Genomic DNA, 12,090 nt, shown 5'->3' on the forward strand with positions numbered 1-12,090 from the left:
CTTTGCGGTTTCACTTTAAGGAAAGGCTGGATGACTGTTTATAGCTGCTACATCGTGAGCGAGAACAGGAAGTTGTTTCGTGGACGTTACACGACATATAAACTGAAATAAAAGTACAAATGTGTCGTTCATGAATTAAGAAATACGAAATAAACTCTCGGCAAAAGACTGGTTTCAGAATTGCGTGGTTTAAGTGTGGGCTGTAGAGGGATCATTTCTTCGTGATTTAATAAAAGACTGCTGATCGCTCTGGAGCCGAAGATATCCAGGTGAAGACTTATCACGTAAAAAAAGATAAGAAACAATAAAAACAGCTATTCTGATGCGTCAGCTGTAATGTAGCTAATCTGAATCCCTCTCACGGGTCGAAGGGAAAACGCAAAAAAATGCAAAGTATCTTCTTGACAAAAGACTCACTGACACGTCTGCCACTCATCAACGCCACATGACGGTTTAAAGAGGCTTCTGAATGATAATTTCGCTTTACATAATAGTGCAGTCATTCAGAAACAATGCGAGTGACACATGACGGTTATTAAGTGACGCTCGCAGGCCCGCTGAAGCCGAGAAGGAACGAGGCCTGGTCCTGTCCAGGGAGGAGTTACGATGTAGACACTGGAAATGTGGAAATGTTTTTTTTTTCTCCTTCCTAGTCTGGGGAAAAGATGTTACGTACAGAAGGGCGGGGCAACATGAGGGTATAATATCAATACTGTGATAAGTTATGCCATGATACAATTTTCTCATATACATCGTTGGTATCATGATATGTTGTTTTCTTTTTTAAATAACCTTTACATCTTTTTAATATGTACAAAAACGAAATGGAACAAAACAGAAGCATCGATTTTGATGTAATTTTACCAACGACCAATCACTGACCGCGTCTCTTCCCAACAACTAATCACTGACCGCGTCTCTTCCCGACGACCGATCACTGACCGCGTCTCTTCCCGACGACCGATCACTGACCGCGTCTCTTCCCGACGACCGATCACTGACCGCGGCTGTTCTGATAAAACTCTATTCTATTCTAAGCGAAAACCTTCCACCTTCGTCACGTTCCCTCATTTGTAATTCGACATGCCAACATTCACGATGGACAAACCAATATGCAAATTAGTCGGTGACATCACCCAGTGACTTTACGAGCATGTTTTAACTACTTCTCTCTGAAAAGAGCTGGCAACACTGGTAGGGAATCTCACCGAGAGCCCACGTCCTCCTTTATTCGATGCGTTTCCATCAATTTCACGAACACGACCTTTTAAACGTGACCCTTTTCTTCTCCGAGCGATTCGCTGACCCACTTCGGCTCATTTGTTTATCAGTCTTTAGATGCAAAGTTCACGGTTTCCCAACACAATCAGTCAGCTCATCTCTGCTCCTCTTACACAACTCCTCACAGCTGATAAGATTACACACTCAGATCTGTACACATGCCACGTCTCGCATCTTCCTTCTCTTCTCGCACACCAACCATTATTAAAGGAACTCTGCAAAACAGTTCACAAGTTTACGTCTCACATTCCTGCCTGGTTATTTCCCTGTAAATAAGGAATATGTTTAAAAGGAGGAGTAACCTGAAAGGAGACCTATAAGTCTAAACACGAATCATGTTATTCATAAATATATTTAATTTAAATGTCATATAACGCATGCTGGCTAGTCAAGAGGATAAACAGCAAACAGATTAAAATTGAATGTAATCATAATCTGATTTTAATCCTCACTAAACATTCATTTAGACAAACAAAGCGCTCGTGCAGCTAAAATCTTATTAGCGCACACAACGTAAAAAACGATAATAACTGAATTAATTATGTAAAATGCTTCATCAACCTCAGTTATTTTTTTGTTTTATCATTATTATTATTTAAAACCATTGCTTTTCTTCAGAGTGAAAATTAACACTGCATGAAAACGCAGATGTTTACTTGTTAGCTTAGAGCTAGCTAGCGCACTTGTTTTCGCTAGCTCGCTAGTCTAGAGAATAGTTAGCTCAGCTAGCTAAATAGCTAAAGATATGCGTGTATATATTTATATATATATATATATCTTTTCCAATATGATTTAAATATTTGGGGTTGTTTTTATATATTTCTACACGTTATAATAAAAAATAATTGAATATATCTATACATTCCACAGTTTTCAATAGAGACGCAAAAACAACACCGTTAGACCGGCTGTGTTCCAATCCGCGAGGCTCCTCTCACTACATTCAGTCACTGTGTAGTGCGCGAGCGTGCGGTTTAGGACACAGCCCACGGAGACTTAGAAAAGACCTAATCAACCCACACTAGTTGAATTGCTTTCGTTTGCAAATGTAAACCAACGCAAAACGTTAACGCAAGAGCAAATTATTAAATAGAAATAACCTACCTTATTACAGGGGGGAAAAAAATATTTATTAAAACCCTGTTCCCGGACCCTGTTGCGCTAACACTCGTCCTGTCTGTATGCTCGTGCTCGCACTGGTAAATAGCTCAAGGCGTGGGCCCGCCCACTAAAAGTGTATCCTCGAATCACAGCTCGGAAAACTCAACAAATGGGGCGGGGAGTTTCTGAGAAGTGTACAAAATACGCTACGGAAAATAACACACCACATTTCGCGAGAATACAAATCATAAACATCTCTCTATTTTTGGTTTTTAAATCGAATCCTTTAGCGTTTAAACACCACTTCGCCTTTACGTCTGCGCTGTGATTGGTCTAGCAACGGACTAAAGATGATTGAGCACCGACGCAGCCAATCAGAACAAAGTATTGTCGATTACGTCGAAATAAAAAGGCGCTTAATTGTGATCACTTCCGTATTGGCGGCATGGAAACGTTATGGCGTATAAAAAAAATAATCAAGGGGATTTTCGTGAGTAATTTACGTGAGTAATTTAAAAATTCTAAGTATTAAAATAAACATATCGATTGCAAGAATAAGTGTATTTGCATGCTCACAGCGTTGTTTACCTCCCGTCACTGTACTGTTTAATATGTCACCATACTGTATACTGTATAGGTGCACTGTGCAGGTACAGTCACTGACTGACTGTGTTGCTATGGACAATATGTCAGTCCATAGCAAAAAGAAAAGAAAAAAAAAAGCCCACAACTGAGCAGATGCGCTACATCTGTTGGATCATCCTGGCTGGGGTTTTAAATCAGTGTCACTGGAGTTAAAACATCTTCACAAATTCCATGTGTCCAAAAACTGACACTAACACAGACTGGAGGATGAAAAACAGACACTGTGCATGGAAAGAAAGATGAGCTTTAGTCTCTGACTCCTAGGTTCTCAATCTTGGGGTCACCAGAGATGCAGATGGGGTTCTATGTACCATGCATATAAACTTAATTTATGGAATATTTAATACTAATAATGATGATAATAATAATAATAATAATAATAAAAAGAGCTGTAGTTGTCTTCCTCAGTCAGTGCTGATGTCCTGTAGTTACAGTGTTACTGTATAATAAATAAATGGAAAGGAAATATGAGACGTTCTGTGATGTTTGCACAGTTTGAATCCTTGAGCTGACGTTGTACTGTAGACCTTTGATGCGTTTCTTCCCTGCTCATTAATTTCAGAAAGTGCGTGATTAACCCTGTCATGCGTAGTGTCCACACTTACAGTTGATTTCAAACTGGTTTTTAGAAACCTCTAAAATTGGCATGCAAATTTAAGTTGCGAAAAAAAAAACAAAATCTAAAGAATCTGGATGTTTAAAAAAAAAGAAAAAAAAAAAAAGAATAGTCATTTCCGCATGAAAAAGTGTTAAAGAGCGGCAGATTTAAATCCGAAGTTTTGGATCATGGATCCGCCGGATCATTTTTGTCTCGTTCTCTACAGCTGAGTAAGGCATGAAGGCGCTTCCACCAGACACCGTGCGACTGCTGTCCAGCTCGCAGGTCATCACGTCTGTCGTTAACGTCGTGAAGGAGCTGATCGAGAACTCGCTTGATGCTGGAGCCTCAAGCCTAGAAATCAAATTGGTAAATTCATGAATACGTGTAAAAACCCTTTAAAGCAAAAACCAAATGACGGTGTTGTAGATAGTTATCATCACTGATAATATTTGTATCTGTAGCACTGTGTTTCTTTTTGTCGTCTTTTTATCGCCTTCCCTCACTAAGTCATAATTCTAGAAACTTTCTGAGTATTCTGAGATACTGAGTGATAATTTTAGAAAGCCTTTAATTACTTAACCATCTCTTCAAGTAGTGGAAACAGGCTTCCATTAGAAAAAGAACTTCTGCAGGTCAGTCGGTAAAAAGCTCGTGTTTTAATTCTAGGAGAATTATGGTTTGGATCGTATCGAGGTGCGAGACAACGGCTCCGGAATCAAGGCTGCTGACGCTCCCGTGATGGCGGTGAAACATTACACGTCTAAAATCTCCCGCCACGAAGATCTGGAGCGTCTCGAGACGTACGGCTTTAGAGGAGAAGCCCTCGGATCCATATGCGCCGTTTCTGAGGTAGAAGAAAGAAAAACGACAGTCATTACATCTTGGAATGAAGATCTTCATTAATCCAGACAGATCTGAATTGGACTAGCTGAAGCAAACAATTGATATCTGTATATAAGTGTGTTTAAAATGTTTATTGTCGTCACTTCCAGGTCGTTATCACCACCAAAACCGCCGACGATGACGTCAGCACTCAGTACACGCTCGACTTCAAGGGGTGTGTGGTCTCGCAGCGGCCCTCGCACCTCGGCCAAGGCGAGTGTGTTTCAATCATGCTACAACATATTAAAGAAATAGCACACAGGACCACCATAAATATTCGAATATCTTCCCACAGGAACCACCGTGTGTGCGCTGAAACTGTTCAAGAACCTCCCAGTCAGGAGACAGTATTACTCCACCAGCAAGAAGTGCAAAGACGAGCTGAAGAAGGTGCAAGATCTGCTCATGACTTATGCCATCATCAAGCCTGAGCTGAGGATCGTGTTCACACACAATAAGGTTCGGACAGGTTTCACACATCCTCAGGATGGCAGTTTAGATAAAGCTTGACGTTTTTACATGATTGGCGTCCCGGTGAAATGCACAGTGTAGTGTCACACTGATCTGGAATGCTGGAACAGACTGTGAGATAACGTGCATTCTCCATGATTACACGACGAAGATCCTGTAACGATGGACCCGTGATTAAAAGAAAAGAGATCACGTCGTCAATCAGGGTGATGTAGAAAACGGCCACGTGCAGACACGTGCTTTATACAAAGTGAGCTTGCGGTATTAACGAAATTCTACATCTATCTTGAACATTTCATGCATTCCTTCATAAATGATCTTTTTTTTTTTATTTCTTACACGGTGCAGCAGGGTTGTTTTTGTGTTTGGCCACTTGGTGGCGTCATACGTCTACAAAAAAGTCTCTGTTGGTCTCACCAAACCACTGCGCAGCAGCATGTAGGGTTACTTACCTGTTTGGTTATACGTAATAAATTATTTTGCGTTAATAAATGTAATATCAGTGACCTCCACTAATATTGGCACCCTTGCTCTTTTGTTAAAAAAAATTCTCTGCTCTCATGGATATCAAATAATTGCAAACACAACACAGGTTTATCAAAAAATATCTTTGTTAAATATATTTGTGCAACAATTCTTAGCACCCCTATGAATTCATATTAGATAGAAATATATTTGAAGTATATTCCCATTGATATTTTACATTTGTTTTAGTACACCTGGGTGACTAGGAACAGGAAATTGCTCAACCATGACTTCCTGTTTCACAGGGGTATAAATATGAGGTAACACACAGGCCAAATTCCCTTAGTCATTCATAGCAATGGGTAAAACCAAGGATTTTCCAAATTCAAATTCTTTTGAAAAACAGAAAAACAATAAAGACACATTTTTCACAGCCTTCTTTGCTCATATTTACCAAGGGTGCCAATATTAGTGGAGGGCACTGTGTATACATACAAGGCATCATTTTATCCTTCTGGAAGTTTATTTTGGAAGAAATTTTTGGAAATATAGATTTCTTTTCCAAAGTATTTCAAATGACGTGCCTACCCAGAAATAGCCCTTTTTGTGACGGCGTATCTCTGTTGTTTTATCATTTCACCATCCCTACTTTATAATCAATAATCCGAGCTCATTAGTCAAACATAACATCCTGCCAAGACTTAAAGCTTAAATCCTGACGGCACACTCGCACCGAGGGAACTGCTTTCCTGGAAAGCTGAAGTTGATGTCTGCTCCCTGGTCATGTTCATTTTGGCTCTCCTCTATGACGAATGCACCTGGGAGAAAAGACTCGTAGCTAAATATGGCCAAATGTTGAAATATGGACATTTTAAAGGAAAACGTTAAGGTTTTTATTTTTTATTATTCGCCATATCTGTAGTTTGTGTATGTGATTACCACAGTTTCAGTTCCTGCACTTAAAAACTAAACTCACTTATGTTGCGCTTTTAAAACGTGTGACTATATAAGTTTACTATATAAAATTGAAATCTTATTTACGTGTCACGTGCCGTTCTACGTATTAATTTCGTGAGCGGATTAGCAAAGCGAGTTGACTTCATTAGCTGTGTACGCTCACGAGGCACAGACGATCTCTGCTGCTTCCTTCCGAGCTTTTATCTTTCTTCATAACGTCGCTACGCATATTTAACGAGAGGTCATTTATACGAGAGGACACGGATATACGTTTATCTTTCTTCTCCTCGTTTGGATTTGTCGCTTTACTGCGTCGTACCTCATCTGCGTCGAATCAAAAAGGAAAATGTCGCCTGTTGCTGAAATCGGAGCTGAAAGTGTACGGGTGCAAATTCCTAAAAATTTATCCCGTATCGGGAATGATGAATTACGCAGAATTCTAGATTTCATTTCATTTGAAACGCATTTGATTTCTTCTCGTGATTTCTTCACATTTGACGTTAATCACCTGCCCCGAAACAACTGCCCCTAGACTTTTATTATAACAGAATTTTTGGTGATTTTCTCACTACAGGAATTTTTTTTTTTTTTTTAGGTGTAATCAAATATACACTACAGACGCAGTAAATAGAGGTTAAGTTGAAAAGAAAAAAAAAAAGAGTCTCGATTGAGTTTTTTTTAACTTTAACCTGGAAGTTGTCCAAATTTGGCAGTGTGACCGCGAGATTAGCCGCTAAGCCGACTCAAATAAGGCTATGGCTGAAGGCCTAAGGCTGTCATCTAAGCCTAATGTACCGAACAGAGTGGTGTGAGGTTTACAGGCTCGATTTTAAGTGCAATAGCAGATTGCGTGTGAGCCGTGTAACATGTGGCCGTGTTGCAGATAGAAAGCGCTATACGAGGATCTTCGTCTGAGGATTTTATCCATATAGGTCACTTTAATCAACTCGATTTTGTAGATTATGTAACGAGGAACGCGGGCACTTCATGCGACGGCGCCGTACCTCCGGCGGTGTCTCATATCACAAACTTCGCACTTCATCGAGTGTTGGGTTTCGCGAGTTCTCTCGAAGCTGTTTACTAGAGCGATCCTTTTACACTTATCAAACCGTGTATTTCATAGCAGGGATGCGTGCTATGGACTGAATGCGCCGCAGAAATCAACACTGGATATATTTACTGGCTAGTGGAAGTGTCAGTGACAGGCAAACGCACGGGTGTGAAAATGTGCCCATTTTGTAATGTAACTGCACTCCTCTTTACAGAAGGTGTACCGAGTGATATTAAAGCCAGTTCGCTGCTTTGTCTGAGCAGTTTCCAGTGTTCGCCATCTCCGTATTGAATGATTAGGTAAATCCTGCAGGCACAAAAGAAGAATTAGGCAAAGTTGGTAAAGAATGCAAGTGCAATAAGGCCCAAGCTGGGTTCACCAACACAGCACTTTTTTGTTGTTGTTGTTCCTTTTCAGACGGGACAGAGCTCACCGTTCGTTTCAGAAGGTTAATTGTTTAAATTAGAGCGTATGTATCAGCACTCAATCCTACAGGTGGTCTTATTTTAGGACGGGAGAAAATAGCCTGACCCATTTTTACCGTGTTGTTTCAGGCCGTGGTGTGGCAGAAGTCCAAGGTATCGGATCACGGCGCGGCTCTCATGGCCGTGCTCGGATCCTCCACCGCCGGGAACCTGTTACTCGTCCGACATCGCCACGAGCAAGAAGAGGTCAGTGACGCTCTGGGAAACGGTGGGAAAAGTGATCATACCCAGCGAGAGTTCTGAGTTCCACAGCTCAGCTTGTTATTTTGATCAACATAAAATGATAGAGATACGAGAAACATGGTTACACCCATACCTGTGGTGGTGGGTGAGGGGTGTGTGGGGGGGATTTAAAGACAATAAGACTTTAACCACCTTTATCCTGCTGTTTCAGAAGATCACACACTTTCAAACACCCCTACAACAGGCCATACTGTGACATATATAATTACTTATTCAGTCAGCAGACCGTCAATGTCTAGGTAAAGCTTATTTTCCTGAATTGTTTAGCTAGCTTATCAAATGACAAAGCAGCATGGTGATTATTCATTAGTTCAGTTCTATCTCAAATTATGTATGGGTGCTGTAAAGCAACAAATCCAAACGGTTGCTTTGAATAAGCTCGATCGAACCGATCCTATGGCGCGTGAGGTCCGACGTTTCTTCAGTTCGCCACCTGTATTCACTTCCTGTTTACTGTTTGACATGCAAAAACGGAAGGGTTTCACTTGATCCGGTCGCACACGCCGCATAGAGACGTTACAAAGAAAAAAAAAAATAAAGCTCGGCAGGAAGTTTGGCCAAAACACGTGGTTTTAAGGACAAATGACTTATTCCCCTGGTTCCTTTTTTAATGTATATTAAATAACCCAGATCAGTATGTTTTGACCACACCCCCATTTTAGTCTTTTTAAAAAAAAATGTGTTCACTTTCTTTTTTTATTTTTTATAATGGGTATACAAACTTTTGCCCTGGACTTCAATCTCATACTTTGCGTAAGGTGTTACCCGGTTAATTTTACTGTGTTATATTTTCCCTTTACAATCAGAATGGGAGGGGGGGAAAAAAAGCTGACTTCTCCAAACCAGGAAAAAAAAGCGGATTTTGAAACAGTCGTCAGCTTCCGAACCTCGTTCTCCCCGTGGCCACGTTTCTAAAAAGCTCCAAATGAATAAACAGTGGAGCCTTGACATGTCACGGTGTGCTGGATTTGACTTAAAACATCGCTCGACTCCTGCTGGGCTGCAGAGCTCAGGGACTCACATAACACTTTCACTGCGAAGGGCTCTCCTCCTCTCCCAGGAGCGCTGTTTCTCTTCGCCTTGCCTGTGCTCAGTGCTGATATTTCTTTCTTTTTGTATGACTCAGCATTCTGCCCAGGTAGCCCCTCGAATGAAAAGCCCCCTGCGTTTAGCCTCTTTGTGGCTAAACTTTGGTCAAGTCACAGAGTTCAGCCTGAAAAATCTTTGGCTAGTCAACTGAGAAATATAGACATTCAGTAGAAAATCGCTAATGACAGCAATGTAAAGACATAATGACGGTAGAAATTAGACAAAACTTTCGGGAACATAAGCATTTACCTCAGATTTGTTGGTAAATTACTAATGAAAGACTTTGTATAAAAAGTGTAAAACTACACTTGAAAATACATTGTAATTACATTTAGCATCGATCTACTTACCACTTCCATACAGAAACATGTGAACATTTTCATTACATAACTCGGTCAATGTGTGGTCTTGGACATTTCATATTGGTTTTCCTGAATTTCAATGCTAAACAATTCTGAAGTGTCGCACCATACTCGTTTTATATTGCATCGGAGCATAATAGCAAGTTCAAATTTTTGAGAAGATTTCATATAAATCGATATTGTTGGCCCTTCAACATTGTTAGCTAGCTCCATGATCACTTAATGTGCGCATTTCTTTCTTTAGCAGTTGTTGCTATGTAAGTAATTGCCGTACAATTTCTAAAGTCATACTGAGTCTTTTATTAATAATTTACCAACAATTCTGAGGTAAATGTTGTTTCTGACAGCCTAGCCCTGTTTCTACAGTCATTCTTTCTTTACATTGTTCTTATACAGCATCTAGCTAGCTATCTAAATTAGCCTCTAAATTACTAGCTAACTAGCTCGCTAAATTAGCTAGCTGCCATGCTCGGAGTTCATATTTCACTACACCAGATGATTGCAAATGAACAACGAAATATTACTTTTTTTCTAAATGGAAGTTGCATTAGGTATTAAAGCTAAGTGTAATCACAGTGTAATTTTAGTCATGCTGAGTCTTTTATTAACAATTTACCAACATTTCTGAGGTAAATGTTGATGTTTCTGACAGCCTAGCCTTGTTTCTACAGTCATTCTGTCTTTACATTGTTCTTATATCTAACTAGCTAGCTACAGTAACCTCCGTTGTTAGCTAGCTGCCATGCTCGTAGTTCAAATTTCACTACACCAGATGATTGCACATGAACAAAATATTAACGTTTTTCAAAATGGAAGTTGGATTCGCAATTAAAGCCGAGTGTAATTACAGTGTAATTTTAGTCATACGCAGTCTTTTATTAGTAATTTACCAGCAAATCTGGGGTAAATGTTGATGTTCCCATCAGCCCAGTCTTGTTTCTAATGTCATCGTCTTTACATTGGCTCTATAAAAAGATTCAACATCTGTATGAAAGCTAGCTAAAATCATTAACCTCAGTTATTAGCTAGCTGCCATTTTCAGTGTCCATGTAGTTTCTCAAACCTTTTGTCGGTTAGCAGTTGATGTTACATGTAATTATTGTATAATTTTAGAGGTATTAAGTCTTGTATTAGTAATTGCCCAACAAATCCTGAGGTAAATGTTGATCTTCCGGACAGTTTGGTCTAATTTGTACTGTCATATTGCCTTTACATTGTCGTTATAAAAGACTTAACAGCTATAGGCAGCTATCTAGCTAAATCGTTAACTTGCGTTATTAGCTATCTTATGCTGAATGTCTGTATTTCCCAGCTGACTAGCCACGGTGTTCTCACAATATTAGCCACTTGAACAGTAAGTATATTTTGGGTGTCCACCTTTTTATGTTGACAATCACAAATTCAAAACACAGTGATTTTATAGCAGCAGTATGGGCCGCTAGAACATGTGAAGAGCGCGTGTCAGAGGATCACAGCGTGGCCAGGCTGGCGCAGAGCCGCTCTCCCACCGTGCTGGCACCAATTACGCTTTCCCTGGGCAGCGCATGCAAAGAACGGGCATTCGGTCACATGCTCAGCTGTGGAGCATTCACATGGCTTGTTATGCCAACGAACAACCAGCGTTCGGATCCCACCACCTGTTTACGACAACTTTTTGTTCTCCTGTCTCTTAAACACGCACATACTTGTGAAGATTTAACGTTTTTCTCTGTGGTACTTGAGCTCCCAGAGAGAGTTTGTTTCTGCTCAGTCGTGGCAGGTGTAATCTCTTAAATGCCATTCTGCTCGCTGTTAATCCCACCTGACAGATGTGGAGCGTGGTTCCTAACCCTATTTTTTTTTTTTTTTTTTTTAAATATTGTTTTTGTTTTGAAGGCCCTCCTTCAGATCAGTTCCTTACATAAGCCCTTGACCTTTTCTGCCTCTGTTTCCTGTTGCGAGAGCTGCCCTGGTTGTTTTCCCTCTGCTCCAAGAAGGGCAGATCTTGAATTCTGGAGTGCGATCTAGTGGTCATTTGAATCTGGAACAAAGTGACGTCAATCTGCGCAGTTGAACCGAATGCATCTCCTCGCTCTGTTGGACAGGAAGCTATTGTGAGTGGACACATGGTGCCCTACTTTATCACTGTCATAACCAGGAAAATCTCCAAAGTAACAACTTTTTTGGACCTATCTGGACCTAGTCATCATGATATGAAGTATTCAATCGATATTTACAGGAGAAGTGAACAATAAATAAATAAATAAATAAACAAACAGAGGCATCCCATGTTCTGCCTAGTTCTTAACTGAACTGAGAAGTGGTAACTTTCAACTTTCTTTCATTCATCATCGGTTAGTGCTCCATCCTGGTTAGGGTCGTGTTGGAGCTAAAGCCAATCTCAGTAATACTGGGTGCAAGTGGGAGAATTCACCTCTATTGGGATGCTATTTCATCGCAGAGCACCATGCGCACACA

The 12,090-nt window shown here is 40.3% G+C and overlaps 2 protein-coding genes across 6 annotated transcripts in view; one reads left to right on the plus strand and one right to left on the minus strand.

Annotated features, from left to right (window-relative positions):
- Window positions 1-2,666, minus strand: part of ormdl1 (ORMDL sphingolipid biosynthesis regulator 1) — a 6,074-nt gene extending 3,408 nt beyond the window's left edge. Inside the window, exon 1 of one of the 4 annotated variants that reach the window (XM_053626200.1) lies at window positions 2,386-2,666. The gene's annotated coding sequence lies outside the window, so the exon portion shown is untranslated. The other 3 variants (XM_053626203.1, XM_053626202.1, XM_053626201.1) reach the window with 3 other exon arrangements.
- A 140-nt stretch (window positions 2,667-2,806) lies between these two features.
- pms1 (PMS1 homolog 1, mismatch repair system component) overlaps window positions 2,807-12,090 on the plus strand; it is a 30,662-nt gene continuing 21,378 nt past the window's right edge. The window contains exons 1-6 of one of the 2 annotated variants that reach the window (XM_053626198.1): window positions 2,807-2,885; window positions 3,852-3,994; window positions 4,295-4,477; window positions 4,621-4,723; window positions 4,806-4,969; window positions 8,009-8,125. In XM_053626198.1, the coding sequence (XP_053482173.1) occupies window positions 3,863-3,994; window positions 4,295-4,477; window positions 4,621-4,723; window positions 4,806-4,969; window positions 8,009-8,125 (699 nt within the window). In that variant the 5' untranslated portion in view covers window positions 2,807-2,885; window positions 3,852-3,862. The remainder of the gene's footprint in view (window positions 2,886-3,851; window positions 3,995-4,294; window positions 4,478-4,620; window positions 4,724-4,805; window positions 4,970-8,008; window positions 8,126-12,090) is intronic. The other variant, XM_053626199.1, reaches the window with a different exon arrangement.

Source organism: Ictalurus furcatus, chromosome 6, assembly GCF_023375685.1.
Source record: "Ictalurus furcatus strain D&B chromosome 6, Billie_1.0, whole genome shotgun sequence".
Classification (NCBI taxonomy): Eukaryota; Metazoa; Chordata; class Actinopteri; order Siluriformes; family Ictaluridae; genus Ictalurus; species Ictalurus furcatus.